The 14,291-nt window shown below is 46.9% G+C and overlaps 7 protein-coding genes across 7 annotated transcripts; 5 read left to right on the top strand and 2 right to left on the bottom strand.

Annotated features, from left to right (window-relative positions):
- Positions 1–59: 59 nt before the first annotated feature.
- SPPG_07674 (uncharacterized protein) lies at positions 60–1,338 on the top strand. Its single transcript, XM_016755831.1, has 2 exons — positions 60–298; positions 385–1,338. The coding sequence occupies exons 1-2, from the start codon at positions 119–121 to the stop codon at positions 1,099–1,101; spliced, it is 897 nt and encodes a 298-aa protein (XP_016604882.1). The 5' UTR covers positions 60–118; the 3' UTR covers positions 1,102–1,338.
- Positions 1,339–1,851: 513 nt separating this feature from the next.
- On the top strand, positions 1,852–2,337 carry SPPG_09488 (uncharacterized protein). The gene is made up of 2 exons (XM_016757655.1): positions 1,852–1,998; positions 2,068–2,337. Exons 1-2 carry the CDS (start codon positions 1,948–1,950, stop codon positions 2,242–2,244), a joined length of 228 nt encoding a protein of 75 aa, XP_016604881.1. The 5' UTR covers positions 1,852–1,947; the 3' UTR covers positions 2,245–2,337.
- A 98-nt stretch (positions 2,338–2,435) lies between these two features.
- On the top strand, positions 2,436–4,984 carry SPPG_07673 (uncharacterized protein). The gene is made up of 4 exons (XM_016755830.1): positions 2,436–2,699; positions 2,782–4,248; positions 4,348–4,455; positions 4,525–4,984. Exons 2-4 carry the CDS (start codon positions 3,256–3,258, stop codon positions 4,651–4,653), a joined length of 1,230 nt encoding a protein of 409 aa, XP_016604880.1. The 5' UTR covers positions 2,436–2,699; positions 2,782–3,255; the 3' UTR covers positions 4,654–4,984.
- Positions 4,985–5,548: 564 nt separating this feature from the next.
- On the bottom strand, positions 5,549–6,117 carry SPPG_09487 (uncharacterized protein). The gene has a single exon (XM_016757654.1). It carries the CDS (start codon positions 5,909–5,911, stop codon positions 5,600–5,602), a length of 312 nt encoding a protein of 103 aa, XP_016604879.1. The 5' UTR covers positions 5,912–6,117; the 3' UTR covers positions 5,549–5,599.
- A 182-nt stretch (positions 6,118–6,299) lies between these two features.
- Positions 6,300–7,562, top strand: SPPG_07672 (uncharacterized protein). Its single transcript, XM_016755829.1, has one exon. The coding sequence runs from the start codon at positions 6,701–6,703 to the stop codon at positions 7,385–7,387; it is 687 nt and encodes a 228-aa protein (XP_016604878.1). The 5' UTR covers positions 6,300–6,700; the 3' UTR covers positions 7,388–7,562.
- A 441-nt stretch (positions 7,563–8,003) lies between these two features.
- On the bottom strand, positions 8,004–11,215 carry SPPG_07671 (WNK protein kinase; the record flags this gene model as incomplete). Its single annotated transcript, XM_016755828.1, has 9 exons — positions 8,004–9,839; positions 9,912–9,987; positions 10,048–10,158; positions 10,221–10,426; positions 10,496–10,699; positions 10,771–10,894; positions 10,956–10,989; positions 11,052–11,148; positions 11,213–11,215. 9 exons carry the CDS (start codon positions 11,213–11,215, stop codon positions 8,004–8,006), a joined length of 2,691 nt encoding a protein of 896 aa, XP_016604877.1.
- A 1,550-nt stretch (positions 11,216–12,765) lies between these two features.
- On the top strand, positions 12,766–14,270 carry SPPG_07670 (uncharacterized protein). The gene has a single exon (XM_016755827.1). It carries the CDS (start codon positions 13,125–13,127, stop codon positions 14,106–14,108), a length of 984 nt encoding a protein of 327 aa, XP_016604876.1. The 5' UTR covers positions 12,766–13,124; the 3' UTR covers positions 14,109–14,270.
- Positions 14,271–14,291: the final 21 nt, after the last annotated feature.

Here is a 14,291-nt window from a genome sequence, read left to right as displayed (position 1 = left end):
GAGTAACCTTAAATGAAACGTTGTTTCAAAAACTAATCTGGATCGTTGACTTTCATATTGGATGGGGAACCCAATCTTTTTGGGTAGAAAGACAATGGCGAGTATTTAAAGGAAACTTATGAGTGATTCCCTCCTCTCTCTTCCATATCCCAGTTTCCTTCTTTTACACATATTAACAAGGATGGGTCAAGCGCATACACAAAAGGGGTACAAGCCCATTTCGCAAGGGTCGTCGAGTGCCAAGCGGTACTTTGTCTTGTCGATTACTTTTATTGCTGGAATCTTGTTGGGGAGTCAGGTAAAAGAACAGGAGTTTAGAGAACCAAGGGGCGGAAATGAGCAAAAGATGCTCATTGCAATTTTGCTGTTTGTCAAAAATCTTAGGCACTGAAATTGGAAAAGATCCAAACACTGTTCCCATCCACTGCGGGTACAGTGGAAACAGCCGCACCCGCGGTCGAAGCCTGGAAAACCCGTCGGTTCTACCCCGAAGATTTCGAAACATGGTTCGGCCTCCGACACACTCACAACCTTATTATCCCCGATTCTCTCAAACCGTACATTGAATCCCACGACTTGACAAAAGACGAGTACTACGTCGCCGAAAAGGAATTATACGATAATTATGCCCGTGTGTTTGGACCTATTCTGGATAAGTTTATTACCAACGATAGACGGTTTTACGTTCAATGGACGGGGGAAGCTAAAAAGTTTGGAGTGTTTACCGATGCGTATATCCCTCCCTATGCGTTCATTACCGAGTATTCTGGCATGCTGGTGAATTCGTCGCGATCAACGGATTACGAATGGCATTATTACAGTCGGATTCGTGATGAGAATGGGAATATCATGGCCTTGGGTGTTGATTCCCAATTTATCGGCAACATTGCGAGATTTGTAAACCATGATGATGATCCCAACTGTGATGTTGTTTACGTTCCGTGGAATAATCTGTGGAGACCGATCTACGTGTCGATCAAGCCTCTGTACCCAGGAGAAGAGTTGACTGTGTCGTATGGGCAAAACTATTGGGCGTCGAGAAAGAAGGCTGAGGGGACTGGCCAACCCGTGAACACCAACACGAACACGAGCAAGAAATGAAGCAATGCATATCGTGAGCTAAGGGTAGAGGAATCGGGTTGACATTGTACATGAGCAAAGATGGTGAATGCGATATTTTATTGATTCGGAGCGGACAAAGGAATATTTGTATCTCTGTACGTGTGTGTGTGTATTTAGTTGAGGGGGAGACTGGAGGGTATTGTTGCCCTTTTTTTTTTTTTTACAAAAACATGATGTACATATTTCAAGAATAACAAGAACGCACTCTCCATTCCATTTTGGTATTTGTTCCATGTCAAAGCCCTGTGTAAGATGCCTCCCCCCGTTTTGGAACACTACATTGTTGAAATGTTACGAGCTTGGGTTTGGGATGAGAGAGGGTCTGGGCCTTTGGGGTGTGGGGTGTTTTGATACAGAGCTAGTTTTAATAAAAGTGAAAGACCACTCGTACTCTGCTCATCAATCCAGTTTCATCCGTTGCATTAGTTTGCATGATTAGAGTCTAGGCCCTAGAGGGTGAGGCCCCCCACGGGGGGTGACGAGTGATAAACAGTGTCAAAAGTGATATACTTTGGAATTTCCGTGACGCGCTAAAGGCTGTCGTTCATCTGATGGGTATTCTTGATGACTCGATTTCACACCTCGTCATGTCCCTTCTTGTAAAAGCCCACTCTAGATGACCCGCTAATACACAATCGTCATTACCTACCCATTTCCCACCCACTTATACCACGTGCATGACATCACTGAGAGCGTCGCAACTATTTAAAGCGAGAGGTAACCTCAATACACACCCCACAGTGGTTTTTTGTACAGGCAAACACATTTGCGCAGACAGACCAAATCTTTCCTAGTTTCTTTCTCTCTCTCTCACACATTTTCAGAATGCCAGACATTGATGAACGCGAAAAGCCCATCCTGCAGCAATTCAAAGAGGTAAAACATGAAAACTATTAAACATGTATGTGTGCATGTGTGCATATGCCAAAATCATTTCTTTGATAGGTTGTACTGGACAAGCCAACAAGTGAACCCAAAACAGCGAGTCATGAATCCCGACTGACACAAGGCTTTGGACCAACCCCTCTAAGAGATACGAATGCACCGAGTATAGAAAAATCCAGTGTGCCATCCAATGCACGCCCTGGAGATTCTCGAGTGAATCCATCAAGCCGTGATTAAATGAGAGATATGAGTGTGTAATGGAGGGAATAATGCAAAATGCATTGTGTTTGAAATTTGTTATAATAAACTTTATTGGTGCAAAAGATGGAATCATTGCCTAATCAAGACAAATGTGTTCATGTGATGTCATCATGGGTTTGTACGAATCAGGAGACGCGCAGAGAGAGAGAGAGAGAGAGAGAGAGAGAGGGGAAGAGAGAGAACAAGAACGAAGAAGAATACAATTTCCCGCCCATTTTCATTTGTTGCTCTTTCCCCTTTTTACCCCTTTTATTTCCCACGCACTCTGTGAGAAGAAGAGTGAATATTCCCACACTCTTTTCCAACAATTCACACTGCGCAGTTGAGAGAGAGAGAGAGAGAGAGAGAGATACTAGGAACAACAACTACACGGGAAAACAAGAAAGGAAGACAAGAGCAATTCATTCATCTATTCAACACATTCATACGCAGTAAGTGACAAGTTATATCACATTGTTTATCCCTTTTTTATTCATTAGTATCTCTCTCTCTCCTTCTTTTGTTTATTAAAAGGAGTTTATTATTCCCTCCCCCCTTCTTTCTTCTTTCATTTCTTGAATTCTTCACCTATTTTATCCCTCGCGCGCGCTCTCTCTTCCCTCCCACCTCTTTGCTTCTTGTTACCTCCTCCCCCTCCGTCTCTCTCTCGCGCGCGCGCAACTCTTGTCTTTGAGCCACGATCGCATGTGTTTTCTAGTCGGGAACGAGTCCTACTACTAGTTTATTTGTTTACAAACGAGTTTTGTTTTGGAAAGAGTATATACGGGCAATTTTGGGGACCAACGCATTCCTGAACGTTTGCGTCTCTTTGCAACTCTTTCTCCTCCTACGAGTATTTCTTTCTCTCTGTCTGCCAGTGGTCGGACTTGCGAGTTTTCCTTTTGTTTTTGCGCGCGGTCCCCCACCACCACCCTTTTTGTTTCCTCTCGTTTCCTCCCTTTTGGCTCGCCCGCTCTGCCCCCCCTCCACCACTCTCCCTAGTCGCAAATGATGTCAACAACTGACACACTCGATGGAACGGCAGAGCTCATTACGGCTCTCTGTCAAATGACAGTACAAGAGTCGGGTTCACGTCCATCCACGCCTGCTCTCAAATCCGCTTCCAGTGCAGCGACTTCCCCTCTCAAAGTCATTGGAGATGATACACAGCAACAGCAACAGGATAAGGATTCACAACGGCATTTGCCGCCACCGCCGCCGCAGGTCGCGCCCGGTGCAGAACAGGAAATCATGTATCCTACGACCTTGTCCGCTTCTTGGGTCAAATCCCACGCCCCACCAGCAGGAACAACAGGAGTAGCAGTCGGACTGGAGGAGGACAATGGGGCGGAAGGAAAAGATGAACTACAGCAACAACAAAATGGTGGTCAACATGCACTGCCATTGCACCAGCACCCTGTCCATCATCACCTCCTTCCCAACCACCACCAACAACAGCCACAGCACCTACAACAACAACAACAACAACAGCAGCAGCAGCAGCAACAACAACAGCAGCTACAAAACCTCGCGTCCGCGTACTATTACAGCGGCGACTATGCAGTCTCTCCCGAGCACGCCATGCTTTACCTCCCACACCCGCCACAACAACCACCAGCCAACAGCAATACCAATAGCGGTCTGCTACTCTCTGCCACACCTACTCCCCGCCCACGCACACAACAACAACAACAACAACAAGCACACCAAGAGCAACAACAACAACAGCAGTCGTCTACAAAGAAACGCACGACCACCAGCACAACAAGCACAACAACGACACCACCCGAATTCTTTTCCTATGACCCGTCCAAACCTCCAGGACTCTTTTTTGATGCGTTCCCTGCCACCCTTCCCACAGCTCCCACCTCTCCACACGCGTATTCCGTGACATCGCCGCTTCAAGTCTATGGTTTACCCCCGATTCCCGCTATCGGGTCTCCACCTCCGAATGCGTCGTATGGGATGGTTCCTGGATATCCGGTTCCTATGTATCCTCAGGTACGGTGAACGTCCCGGGCCCCGAATGGCAAGAGCACTCTCTCTCACAAGCACACACATGTTTACCACGTCTTTGTTTTGTTTTTTTTTTTTTTTTAGCAAATTATTCCAGTGTGTAGATACTTTCAACAAGGTCGCTGCTGGGCGGGACAAAATTGTCGATTTAGCCATTACATTGGGCCTGGACCTTATATCGCTGCCTACCCCGTACGTAAAACTCGATATATATATATAGTCTTGCATAACGGAAAATTGATTGTTGCTTTGGGAATGTAGACTTCGACGGGTGGGACGGCGTTTTCGGCGCACCCGGGTACAGCTCCGACACATAACAAGGTCAAGTGCCGGTATTTTGCGCAAGGACGGTGTTGGGCTGGTCCACATTGTCGTTTTGCGCATGAATAAGAAAACGTATGTATCGGGTGGTGTGTGCTTATTGTCGTTGGAATCGTAGAGGAGGAGTGCCTAGGGATGCGTTTGGTTATTAAGGAACGAGAGTGGTTGGAAGGGTTGGCTATTAGGTGGAATGTTTGGTTTGGTGTTTAATGCGGCGTTTTCTTTTTGTTGTTGTGTGTGTTGCTCGTCTTTTTTTTTTTTTGGTTTTATTTTTTTTGTTCCCTCCCCTTTTTTTTTGCTTCTCTCTCTCTCTATGTCTTTTTTCTTTTTGGATGTTGGATGGGTGGGTGGGACTGTGGGACTGTTATAGACTTTAAAAAAAAATGTTGTTTATTATTTCATGATTTTTGGATATTGACTTGGATATTTTTTTTGTTTACGATGGACTTGTGTGTGCCCATGTGTATCCAGTGTGTATGGACAGTGATGGGCGTGTTGGTACTGCCCAGAAGAAAAAAGAGTAGTGCTTTATATTTCTTTACCAATCTCTTGATCTGCATCCTGATTTGTTTACATTCAACATTGCGTGATACGGGCAGTAGGTAGTCGCAGAAGACAACGGGAACACTATGAGCTTTACGTTCACGCTGCGTCCTGATTTGTTTAGATTGAATATTGCGCGAACATTGGCAGTGTGTAGAGGAACATGATTCTGCGATGCGTCTGATCTACTTGAACTCGTAAAGAGTTCGTTGCGGGTTAGAATTGTTAAATAGAGGATCTAAACTCTAGCTTCTGGTTGTATCTGCAAGTGTGTTAGTTTGACAGGTATCGAAAAAAGAGCACACCAGAGTGTCAGAATGAAGGACTACTACTCTTGTCAAGCTTGTTCCCTAATCGAAACGGCGACACGAACGTTTCGCTATAACTTGACGCTGGCATTTACACAAAAAGTTTTGTTTAACAGAAACCTCTACGATACTACCTACTTGTGCAAACCACGATTTGCAAATGGTCACCCCATCAACAGGCTATTAACGCCTCTATAGTTGGATGCGAGAGTGCGCTCAGACTTGCCTTTTGCGCGACTAGCCAACGAGCACCGACAACCCCATCCCCACCAACCATTTCTCAAAAAACTCGTATCATAGAGACTCAAAGATCGTTGACCATGAACCCACAGAAAAAACGACTTGGGACCATGTACGGTAGTTTGTTTCTTATTGACCAACCCCACCAGACAATCTGGTGTCGCTTTGTCGGACAAACCTTTGCGACAAGATCGCCAAATAGATCTCGCCTGTGGATACGAATACCGCATCAGCATTTTTGCTCAAACTCAATGGATAGTTGACCGTTTTTTTCTTGTATATGCCCCATTCATTTTCACATCTCGCCATGACAAAAGCGAAACCTGTGGGAAATGTCAGTTCATTATCGCTCAGTAAAGTTAAAATACCGCTATTCAAAGCACATCTATCTAGTCTTTGAACAATTCCGTTGATATAGTAGTAACTTGTGTCATTCAAAAAAGATAACCCTTTTGATTGCTCCGTTTGAACACGCGCTCTCTCTCTCTCCAAACACTACTTTTGGTTGAATCCCATTTTCTAACGCGTGTTTCTTCCAACTTATGTTGGTTGCCCTTTTGACAAAATACTAAGTAATTACGGGATGCGGGGCGGCGTGGGCGTGTTGTTTTTTGTTGCGATGGCGAGGGGACGGGGAGGGAGGGAGGGACGGGAAGGGCAAGACGTAAGACTGTGCATTCCGTTTTTTTTTTTTCTTTCTTACGACATTTCGTTCGTTCAATACTCGAGACATTTCCACCATTTCGACAATACTTGCTGGAAGAAACTATTTTGGTTGGACACAGCAACTACACACGCACACACACGAACGCACACACACACGAACACACACGACGTTTTCCTTTGGTAAACTTGCAACACACACACACACAGTTTTTTTCAAACTAGTGTGCTGTGCTCAACGCCAAACCTGCCATTGCAACAAACAAACTGAGCAACGGTTATCCCCGCTTTCAAAAACAACAAACTACAGCTTGACTCTCAAAAAAATCCCTTTTGTAAAAAAACCATACCACTTTGTGACGATGCTCCTTCGACACGCATCCCCTCCTCCTTCGTCAACACATGCAATGATACCCCATAACCTCTTTTTCGAACCATCACCTTCCACACCAACAACATCAACAACAACAACAACACCATCATGCTCGCCGTCCACTCAACCACCACCACCACCACAAACACAACAAACGACGCAAAAACGAAAACGCCAAACAGAACTAAAATTCCGCACCACAAAACGCACAAAACCAACACCCCTCATCCGCACCCTCGTCAAAAACCGGTTCGGAACTCGCCATAAAAAGGAATCTGTCGAGTCGAGTGTTGCGCCCGCCGAGGGTGGAGTTTCCCCTCAAACCATCGACACTCCCTCCGACACTCTTCTCACTCCTCCAACTCCTCTTGTTCTCTCTGACACTCGTTCTTCCGACACTCCATCCCTCACACGCTCAACAACAACCCTAACCTCCCCATCTAAACCTCAACAAGAACAACAACAACAACAACAACAACAACAACAAGAACCATCATCCCCCCAAACCCACCTAAAATCCCAACGAAAAGCCCTCCTAAAATCCCTAACACAAACCGTCCAAACCCTTTCGAAATCCCTTGGAAAGCCGAAACAACATTTCAAGAAATCGCAACGACGGGATGTCCTTGTGAGGCGCAAGAGGATGTTGGAGTGGGTTCGTAGGGTGGATACTTGATTTTGTATATATATCGTTTTGGGATATACCATTTGACGAGTTTTTGGAGAGTGTGTGTGTGGGTGTGTACAGCGGTGGTGGTTGGGTGTATTTTTTTTGTACAAAGCAGGATGTGTGTATAATGGTCTTGAGAGCTTGCGTCTTTGAGAAATATACAATGTCTTTTCTCTCGCAATGTGTTTTTTGTGCCAATTCAACAGTTGTTGCTAAAGGGCCGTCAGCTGCGAGTGAGCAAAGCATCATCAAAAGTACATATCCCTTCAAAACAAAAAAAAAACATCTTAATTTACTTGTAAAAACGCACAAACCAAACCAAAAAAAATAGGGAGGGCCTGCCAACAACATCACAACAATCATCACAAAAAAACACTGGTATCATCAAATTGCAAAGAAAAACTCCCATCCCCCACATTCCCACCACCAAACCACCAAAAAGCAACTCTTGAAGAAGCAAAAGTCAAAACTCCACCCAAAACCCCCCCAAAAAAATACTATCCACACAAAACAAAGAAAATAGTCTATGCAAAAAAAACGAGCACAACAAATAAAAAAAAAGGAAATGCAATCACACACACACAAAAGACAAGGGGCTTCAACAAAAACCCCATAGTATTCATCAATCCATCAAATTCACCCCATCATCTCTAGACGGCGCCTGCACCGCCCCATTCGTTTCTCCACGCGTCCATTCTTCAAGTCCACGCGGTCTTCCCGTCCCATTCCCGTTCGCGGGTGGTTGAGAAGAAGACGGTACAAACTTTTGTGGTGGACGATCTGTCGTTGGTGCAGTGGAATAGAACCCAGATGTGAACCCGCTTGGTTGACTCCCAAACGAAATGGGGGGTCGGTGTCCTCCAATCGGTGCGCTGCGGGGTTGACCGCCGGCCATCTGGCCAAGACTCATGAAACCGCCCACGACAGATGAGGGGGGAAGAGTAGGGAAGGAAGAGACGAGGGCTGATGAGGGTTTAGCATGCGAGGCAAGGTTGCCAAAGCCTCGGAGATTGAGTTCTTGGAGTTCCGCGAGTTTTTTGTGGACGGCTGTGTCGACGCGGATGGGTGGGTGAGAGGACGTGAGGGGTGCGGGGATGACGGCGGTGGTGGAGTGGGGTATCACGACATGCGGTGGCAAAAGTGCTCCGCCTTCAAGAGGCCAGTCGTGCACAGCTGGGAGGGCGGACATGTCACCATCGATGACTTGTACGGCAACAGCATCCTTGATTCCGTCCTCTCCACTAGGACGTTCCGTAAACCACTCGCCTCCAAGTGGCGTAACGGGCCGCGAGGAAGAACTCGTGCTCAAACTCTCAGCTCCGCTGGCAACACTCTCAATCGAGAGTGAATGGCCATGTCCCATGCGCACATCGGACGTGTCGGCTTTTCGCATCGTCGGGGACGTTGTGATGGGACTCGGGACCGGGCTCGAGCCCGGACTAACAGAATAAACCTGCGCCAATCGCGTATTGGCATGCCCAATGGAGGCATTTGACACAGACCTTGGCATGGTATTGTGCCTCACTAGCGTGGAGACAGGGGCTTCAGGCTCACTTGCGTGCCGATACCGCGGGAATGTCGCTGGAGACAATGGCGGAGAAGAATGTGCAGAGGGATAAAGGGAACCATACCGCTCTGCTGACACCCCACGCTCATAACTCTCACCCCGTCGTCCATTAGTCACCCGTCTCAGTTCAACTGACCCACCCTCGGAAGATGACGCCTCGCCGCTGATAACTGCCCGCACAGCACTCTCCAGCCGCTCCACAGCAACGGGTTCATCTCCAGTATCAATAATCCCTTCTCGCACCATCTCACCCACGACGTCTCTGGAAGTGTCTGCTGCAATGCTGAACGGAAACTTGATCTCTTGACTGGGTCGTCCTGACATGGTATAGATCATTTTGACTTGCACCTCCTCATCATTAAGCCGCTCGACAACCTCCACTGAACACACCGTGCCCGATCCGTGGGGTGGCAAGTTTGCAGGATGCCCACGTTTAAGGATTTCAAAAGTATGGTTCTCCGCATCCACCATAACTGGCACTGCATTCGTCAGTGCCGGTTGCGTAGCTGGCTGTCGATCGGAATGCCAGGCGGAGCTACCACTGTCCCCATTGACCGGTGATTCAAACGACGACGCGGACGTCACAGATCCATGGTGTTCGTGCTTTGCGCCACGTGGCTCCTTGACCATCTCCGTTGATCCTTCCAAGCTATTGACAGACACCATCGACCCTTGGGTGGGTATCAAGAAAGGGTGCCGTAACAGTTCTTCGGCAGTGGGTCGCTGGTAAGGGTTAAAGGCGATGCAAAGTTCGACAAATCTTCTCGTTTCATCGTCTTCGATCTTTTGTAGAGCTCGTGGTTTGATCCCTGAAGAGACTTTTTTGTAGATTTGCGCTTGGTTCGTACATTCGCTGTATGGGTACTCTTTGGTAATAATTTCAAGCATCATCTAGGTAAAAATGTGTGAGCTTCATATGTTGCCAACCTGCAACCACCAAATGTCACGCACACTGCAACATACCATGCCAAATGCGTAAATATCCACTTTCTCATCGTACTTCTCGTCGTACAGTTCAGGAGCCATGAATTCCGGGGTACTAATCCAGTTTTATGAGTATCCTAGTTCATTTTAAAAGGCCCAAGCAGTATGGACTCACCCAAGGACTGATGAGACATGGTCTCGGTGTTTCACAACAGCGAGTCCTAGATCGCCAATTTTCGCTTGTCCATTGTTTCCATTGATGAATACGTTTTCGCACTTCAAGTCTCTGGATACACCGCAACCATCAGAACGTGCACAAACATCAGAGAGAGTATATCAAAAACTAACCTGTGAATAATCGGAGGATCTCTTGTATGCAGATAATGCAAACCCGATAAAATCTGGCGGCACCAGCTTTTCAAGACCTTTGGCTTAACAGCTCCTTTCGTCTTGCGGATATAGCTCTTCAAGGTTCCCGAGGTCATGAGCTCGGTGATAAAATACACTTTATCTTTTCCATCTTTGCCTTTGGCAATCCAACTGTGATACATATTCTACAAGTGATCCGTGAGCATATAATGGAATCCATATGTGGAATGCATATTTGGCGCGCGGCAACTTACAATGATACTATCATTTCGCAAAGATTCTAGAATTTGGATCTCAGAGAGAATTCGTTGGGCTTCACGCTTCAGTAGGTGGTCAATGCGCAGTTGATTCCACGCAACTTCGACGCCCTCTTCGGTGTCAAACGCCTTGAACACCTCTTTATATGCCCCTTTGCCGAGACACTCGGCATAGCGCTCGAATCGTCCTGTTGGATCCGTCTGCAAAGATGGACATGTTTAGTACAGCGAATTGATGTATGACACGTACGCCTTGTCATTGGAACACGTACTTCAATAACGCGGTTGTCTTCATCCTCTTCGTCAGACTGCTGGCTCCCTCCGCTTATACGATATTCGCTTCCAGACATGATAAAAGATGATTTTGCCGAATCAAGCAACGGAAGGGGCGGTCGTCTGCCGACGGCAAAACAGAGAGGGAAGGAGAATACTTTGATCTGCAGGTTTCAGCAATCACAGGATTGGTTTCCGGACGCCGGTCTTTTGACCATCTAATGGTTTTCACAATTTAGCAAGGACTGTGAGAGGGACGTTCATCGGACGATATACATACAATCCAACAACCGCTTCAAGAACGGCGGGACTTCCAGGTGCAAAGGCTGTCGCGTTTCAAAAGAAGAGATCAATTTCAGCAGAGGGTGATCCCTAGCCTGCAATTGCACAGACAAAATCAATCTCCGACCATTTTGAACGAAAACCAACACCGGCGCTTACCATCGATTATTTAAATGTAGACCAATTCTGCGATTTATGACAACTCGTAGCGTTCGCCTCACGTATAGTTAAGCAGTATTCGACGACAAAAGATCTAGCATACTCTATGAGTACGGGTGGGGCAACACAGACGACCGAAACTGCACACATACCGAAAGGAGCCTTCAGTGGATAAGGGAGGTTTGCAAGGCTGCTGGGATAAAACCTATAAGGGGTACCAAATGGAGGGATTTTCAGTCACTAGGCACGTTCATTCTGCACATGCACGAATTCCCAAGCCTCCCTAAGGCTCCTAGGGCCCCTATGCCGGCCTCTGGCAAAAAGCTAATTCCGCCAACTAGTGGAACGCAACATTTGTCGCAGACAATTGTCCTCCCGCTTGCGACGTTTGACCGATAAGAGGGCCCAAGCACCTTGCTTCGTTAACTCCAACGTCAAAGAACGGCCGTTCCACAATGCCACACACGTCCGTCGCAAGCAGTGTCCAAATGTCTCTCCTCTCCAGAGTCCATCTCTCCCCTCAATCCCAGCTTGTTCTTTGGTGTTTCTTTGCTACTCACCCTAAATTGGTGCAGAGTTTCAAAGACAGAAACCACTCGGGAAAAAGTGTGCCGAAAAAAAAAAAATAAAGACCAGAGGTACTTGAGTAAATGAAGCCCTAGGTTAGACAGATCTACAGACGCTCGCTCCCAGAACAACAACTCACAATGTTCTTGTATGTAAATAGTCGAACGTCAAAATAAAAAATAAAAAGACTGTCCCAAAAGATCAAGTCTGACACCAAATGGCCAGAACAGAATGGGGGTGTTCCAACAAGTGGTAAAAAAGGTGAGACCTTCTTCCCCTACGCGTTTGGCCAGGAATTTCCATAATTTGATAATCCATCATTTAACACCGCACCGTATCCATTTATAATCATTGATGGCGCACGTTAGACCAAAAAGGTGTTCCTTTTTTTTCTTGTTTTGCGTGTTGTTCACGGTCGAGTCCTGTAGGCTGTAGGAAAAAAAAACAAGTGGCGACCAGATTGCAAGCAATCCTTCATGAATGACAGCACCATCATTAGGGATTGGACAAAGACCTGCTTTAAAAACCAAGGCGGGATAAGGTGCACATGACAGTGTCGGGAACCGCTGGTAACCGAGCAGGTATGAGTTTTCAAGGGAGCCATTCATATGCGCACGGACCGATGAACCACATGCGTTCGTTTTGATATGATGGGCAAATCCCTGGAAAGCCTTAAGAGCAATGGGCTGTCTAAACTACGTGCGCAATTCGATCAGACTGGTCCATCATGCATGGGTAGTCCCTTTGAGCACAGCTTGCAAGTCATTAGACAGCTGCTGATGTCTGGTCTCTAGCCACATTTGTACCCTGCGCAAAGCGAAACCAAACACCTGCTTGGAAAATAAAACTTTTTTGTTGCTGCGGAACTCGTCAATCGCTCACAGCAAAAACGGTCAAGTTGGGCTGAAGCCCTGAAAAAAGGCCCCCAAAAGCAACGCCAAAAAAGCGACGCGTTGCTAAGCCTCAGTGATCTTCAGCCCAAAAATGCACACTTTGTTAGTTTTGTCCGATAAGCCAACCGGACAAACTTGTGTTGAATTCCTTCCTCGTGTGGGCCTTTTTGCCTAGTGTTACCATCAACGGAGAGGGGGCGGATTCCCAAAATGCATTCCTCAGCCGGATTTTCAGCCAGCTCTCCTGTGCTTTTCTTTAGGTCCAAAAGCCGACGACCAGCGGCGGTGCCATATCTATTTTATAAAAGGGCAGGTTACCTTGGGCTTGCTTGAACACATCAGAACACACATCACCACCACTACCAGTGCAACTACAAAAGCAAAGGCCCCTTACCAGCCTTCCTCCATCGCCTTTGATCATTTACCAATAAACACATCACATCGTTTTAGAAATGGCACCAAAAACATTCCTCGCTTCGATTGCTGGCGCTGTTCTTTTGGCATCGGCTGCTATTGCTGCGCCCAGCTATTACAACCATGGGGGTCACAACGACTATTACGAAGACAGCAAATACGACAATGAATACTACAAAGACGATTACAACAAAGTCTCTTACCACCAAGACAACTACGACCGCTACTGCCACGGCTACGTTCACAAGCCAACCTACGATAACGAGGGCCGCGGTTGGGGCTACGAGAATGGCCAGTGGTGCTTGATTTCCGAGGAGGGCCAGTACGGATCCCACTACAACAATGGCCACGAATCGTACCACAACGGTTATGGAGAGTCAAAGCACAAGAGTTTTATCAGCAATGGTTACGGAGACTCACCCCGTAAAGGCTACTATGCTGCCCGCCCTTACGCGGGTGCTACCTACCAGGAGCCTCCCCACCACGAAGAAGAGTACCGCGAAGAAGAGTACCACGAATACAACGAGTACTACGATGAGGGCAAGTACGATGTTTACAAGGCTGTCATGTGCGGCGAAAAGGAAGTCCCTTTTGTAGTCAAGGGTGAAGCCGGCTTTGGTCATGGATTGGTCCTTTTGGACAGGCATACCAAGGAGATCAAGTTTGCCGCGACCCACTTCAACATTGCCCCTCTGACAAAGATCCACATCCACGGCCCCGCACCTCCCAACAAGAATGCGTCCGTCCTGTTTGATCTTTTCCCTCAACCAAAATTTTCAACGCAAGAAAACCCTGTTCGTAACCCCCAAAAGATTGTGTTGAACGACGATCAACACAAGTGGCTTGCCCAGGGTCTGCTCTACGTTAACCTTCACAATGCTGCTCACCCTGACGGTGCTGTTCGCGGAAACCTGCTGTGCGCCAGCAGGTCTTGTGAGGGACCGCGCGGGGTTGAAGTGGCTCGTTTCGTTGACGATGGTATCTGCAACAGGGCCATCTTCGCTTCTGGGTACGGATACTAGTTTAAAGTATATGTGTAATTCCTGTAATACGGACCATTTTTGGGGATTTTGTTTGTAAAGGGGATCTGGGCGTTGTAGGACCTTAGAAGTTTCTGATTCTCCCTTGTATAGTTTTTACATCGTTTTTTTTTTTTAAAACAGACCTGTCAATGTCATCGCTGATCTTGCGTTATTTGCAATCTT

The sequence above is a fragment of the Spizellomyces punctatus genome (genome assembly GCF_000182565.1).
Source record: "Spizellomyces punctatus DAOM BR117 chromosome Unknown supercont1.17, whole genome shotgun sequence".
Lineage (NCBI taxonomy): Eukaryota > Fungi > Chytridiomycota > Chytridiomycetes > Spizellomycetales > Spizellomycetaceae > Spizellomyces > Spizellomyces punctatus.
This window is presented reverse-complemented; position numbering and strand designations above follow the sequence as displayed.

Excerpts from the sequence above, each read along its gene's own strand:
- SPPG_07674 (XM_016755831.1), top strand. The coding sequence starts at position 119 with ATGAGTGATTCCCTCCTCTCTCTTCCATATCCCAGTTTCCTTCTTTTA. Across the intron at positions 299-384 it reads GAATCTTGTTGGGGAGTCAG|GCACTGAAATTGGAAAAGAT; the intron begins GTAAAAGAACAG and ends CAAAAATCTTAG.
- SPPG_09488 (XM_016757655.1), top strand. The coding sequence starts at position 1,948 with ATGCCAGACATTGATGAACGCGAAAAGCCCATCCTGCAGCAATTCAAA. Across the intron at positions 1,999-2,067 it reads TCCTGCAGCAATTCAAAGAG|GTTGTACTGGACAAGCCAAC; the intron begins GTAAAACATGAA and ends TTTCTTTGATAG.
- SPPG_07673 (XM_016755830.1), top strand. The coding sequence starts at position 3,256 with ATGATGTCAACAACTGACACACTCGATGGAACGGCAGAGCTCATTACG. Across the intron at positions 4,249-4,347 it reads CGGTTCCTATGTATCCTCAG|CAAATTATTCCAGTGTGTAG; the intron begins GTACGGTGAACG and ends TTTTTTTTTTAG. Across the intron at positions 4,456-4,524 it reads CTTATATCGCTGCCTACCCC|ACTTCGACGGGTGGGACGGC; the intron begins GTACGTAAAACT and ends TTGGGAATGTAG.
- SPPG_09487 (XM_016757654.1), bottom strand. The coding sequence starts at position 5,911 with ATGCTGATGCGGTATTCGTATCCACAGGCGAGATCTATTTGGCGATCT.
- SPPG_07672 (XM_016755829.1), top strand. The coding sequence starts at position 6,701 with ATGCTCCTTCGACACGCATCCCCTCCTCCTTCGTCAACACATGCAATG.
- SPPG_07670 (XM_016755827.1), top strand. The coding sequence starts at position 13,125 with ATGGCACCAAAAACATTCCTCGCTTCGATTGCTGGCGCTGTTCTTTTG.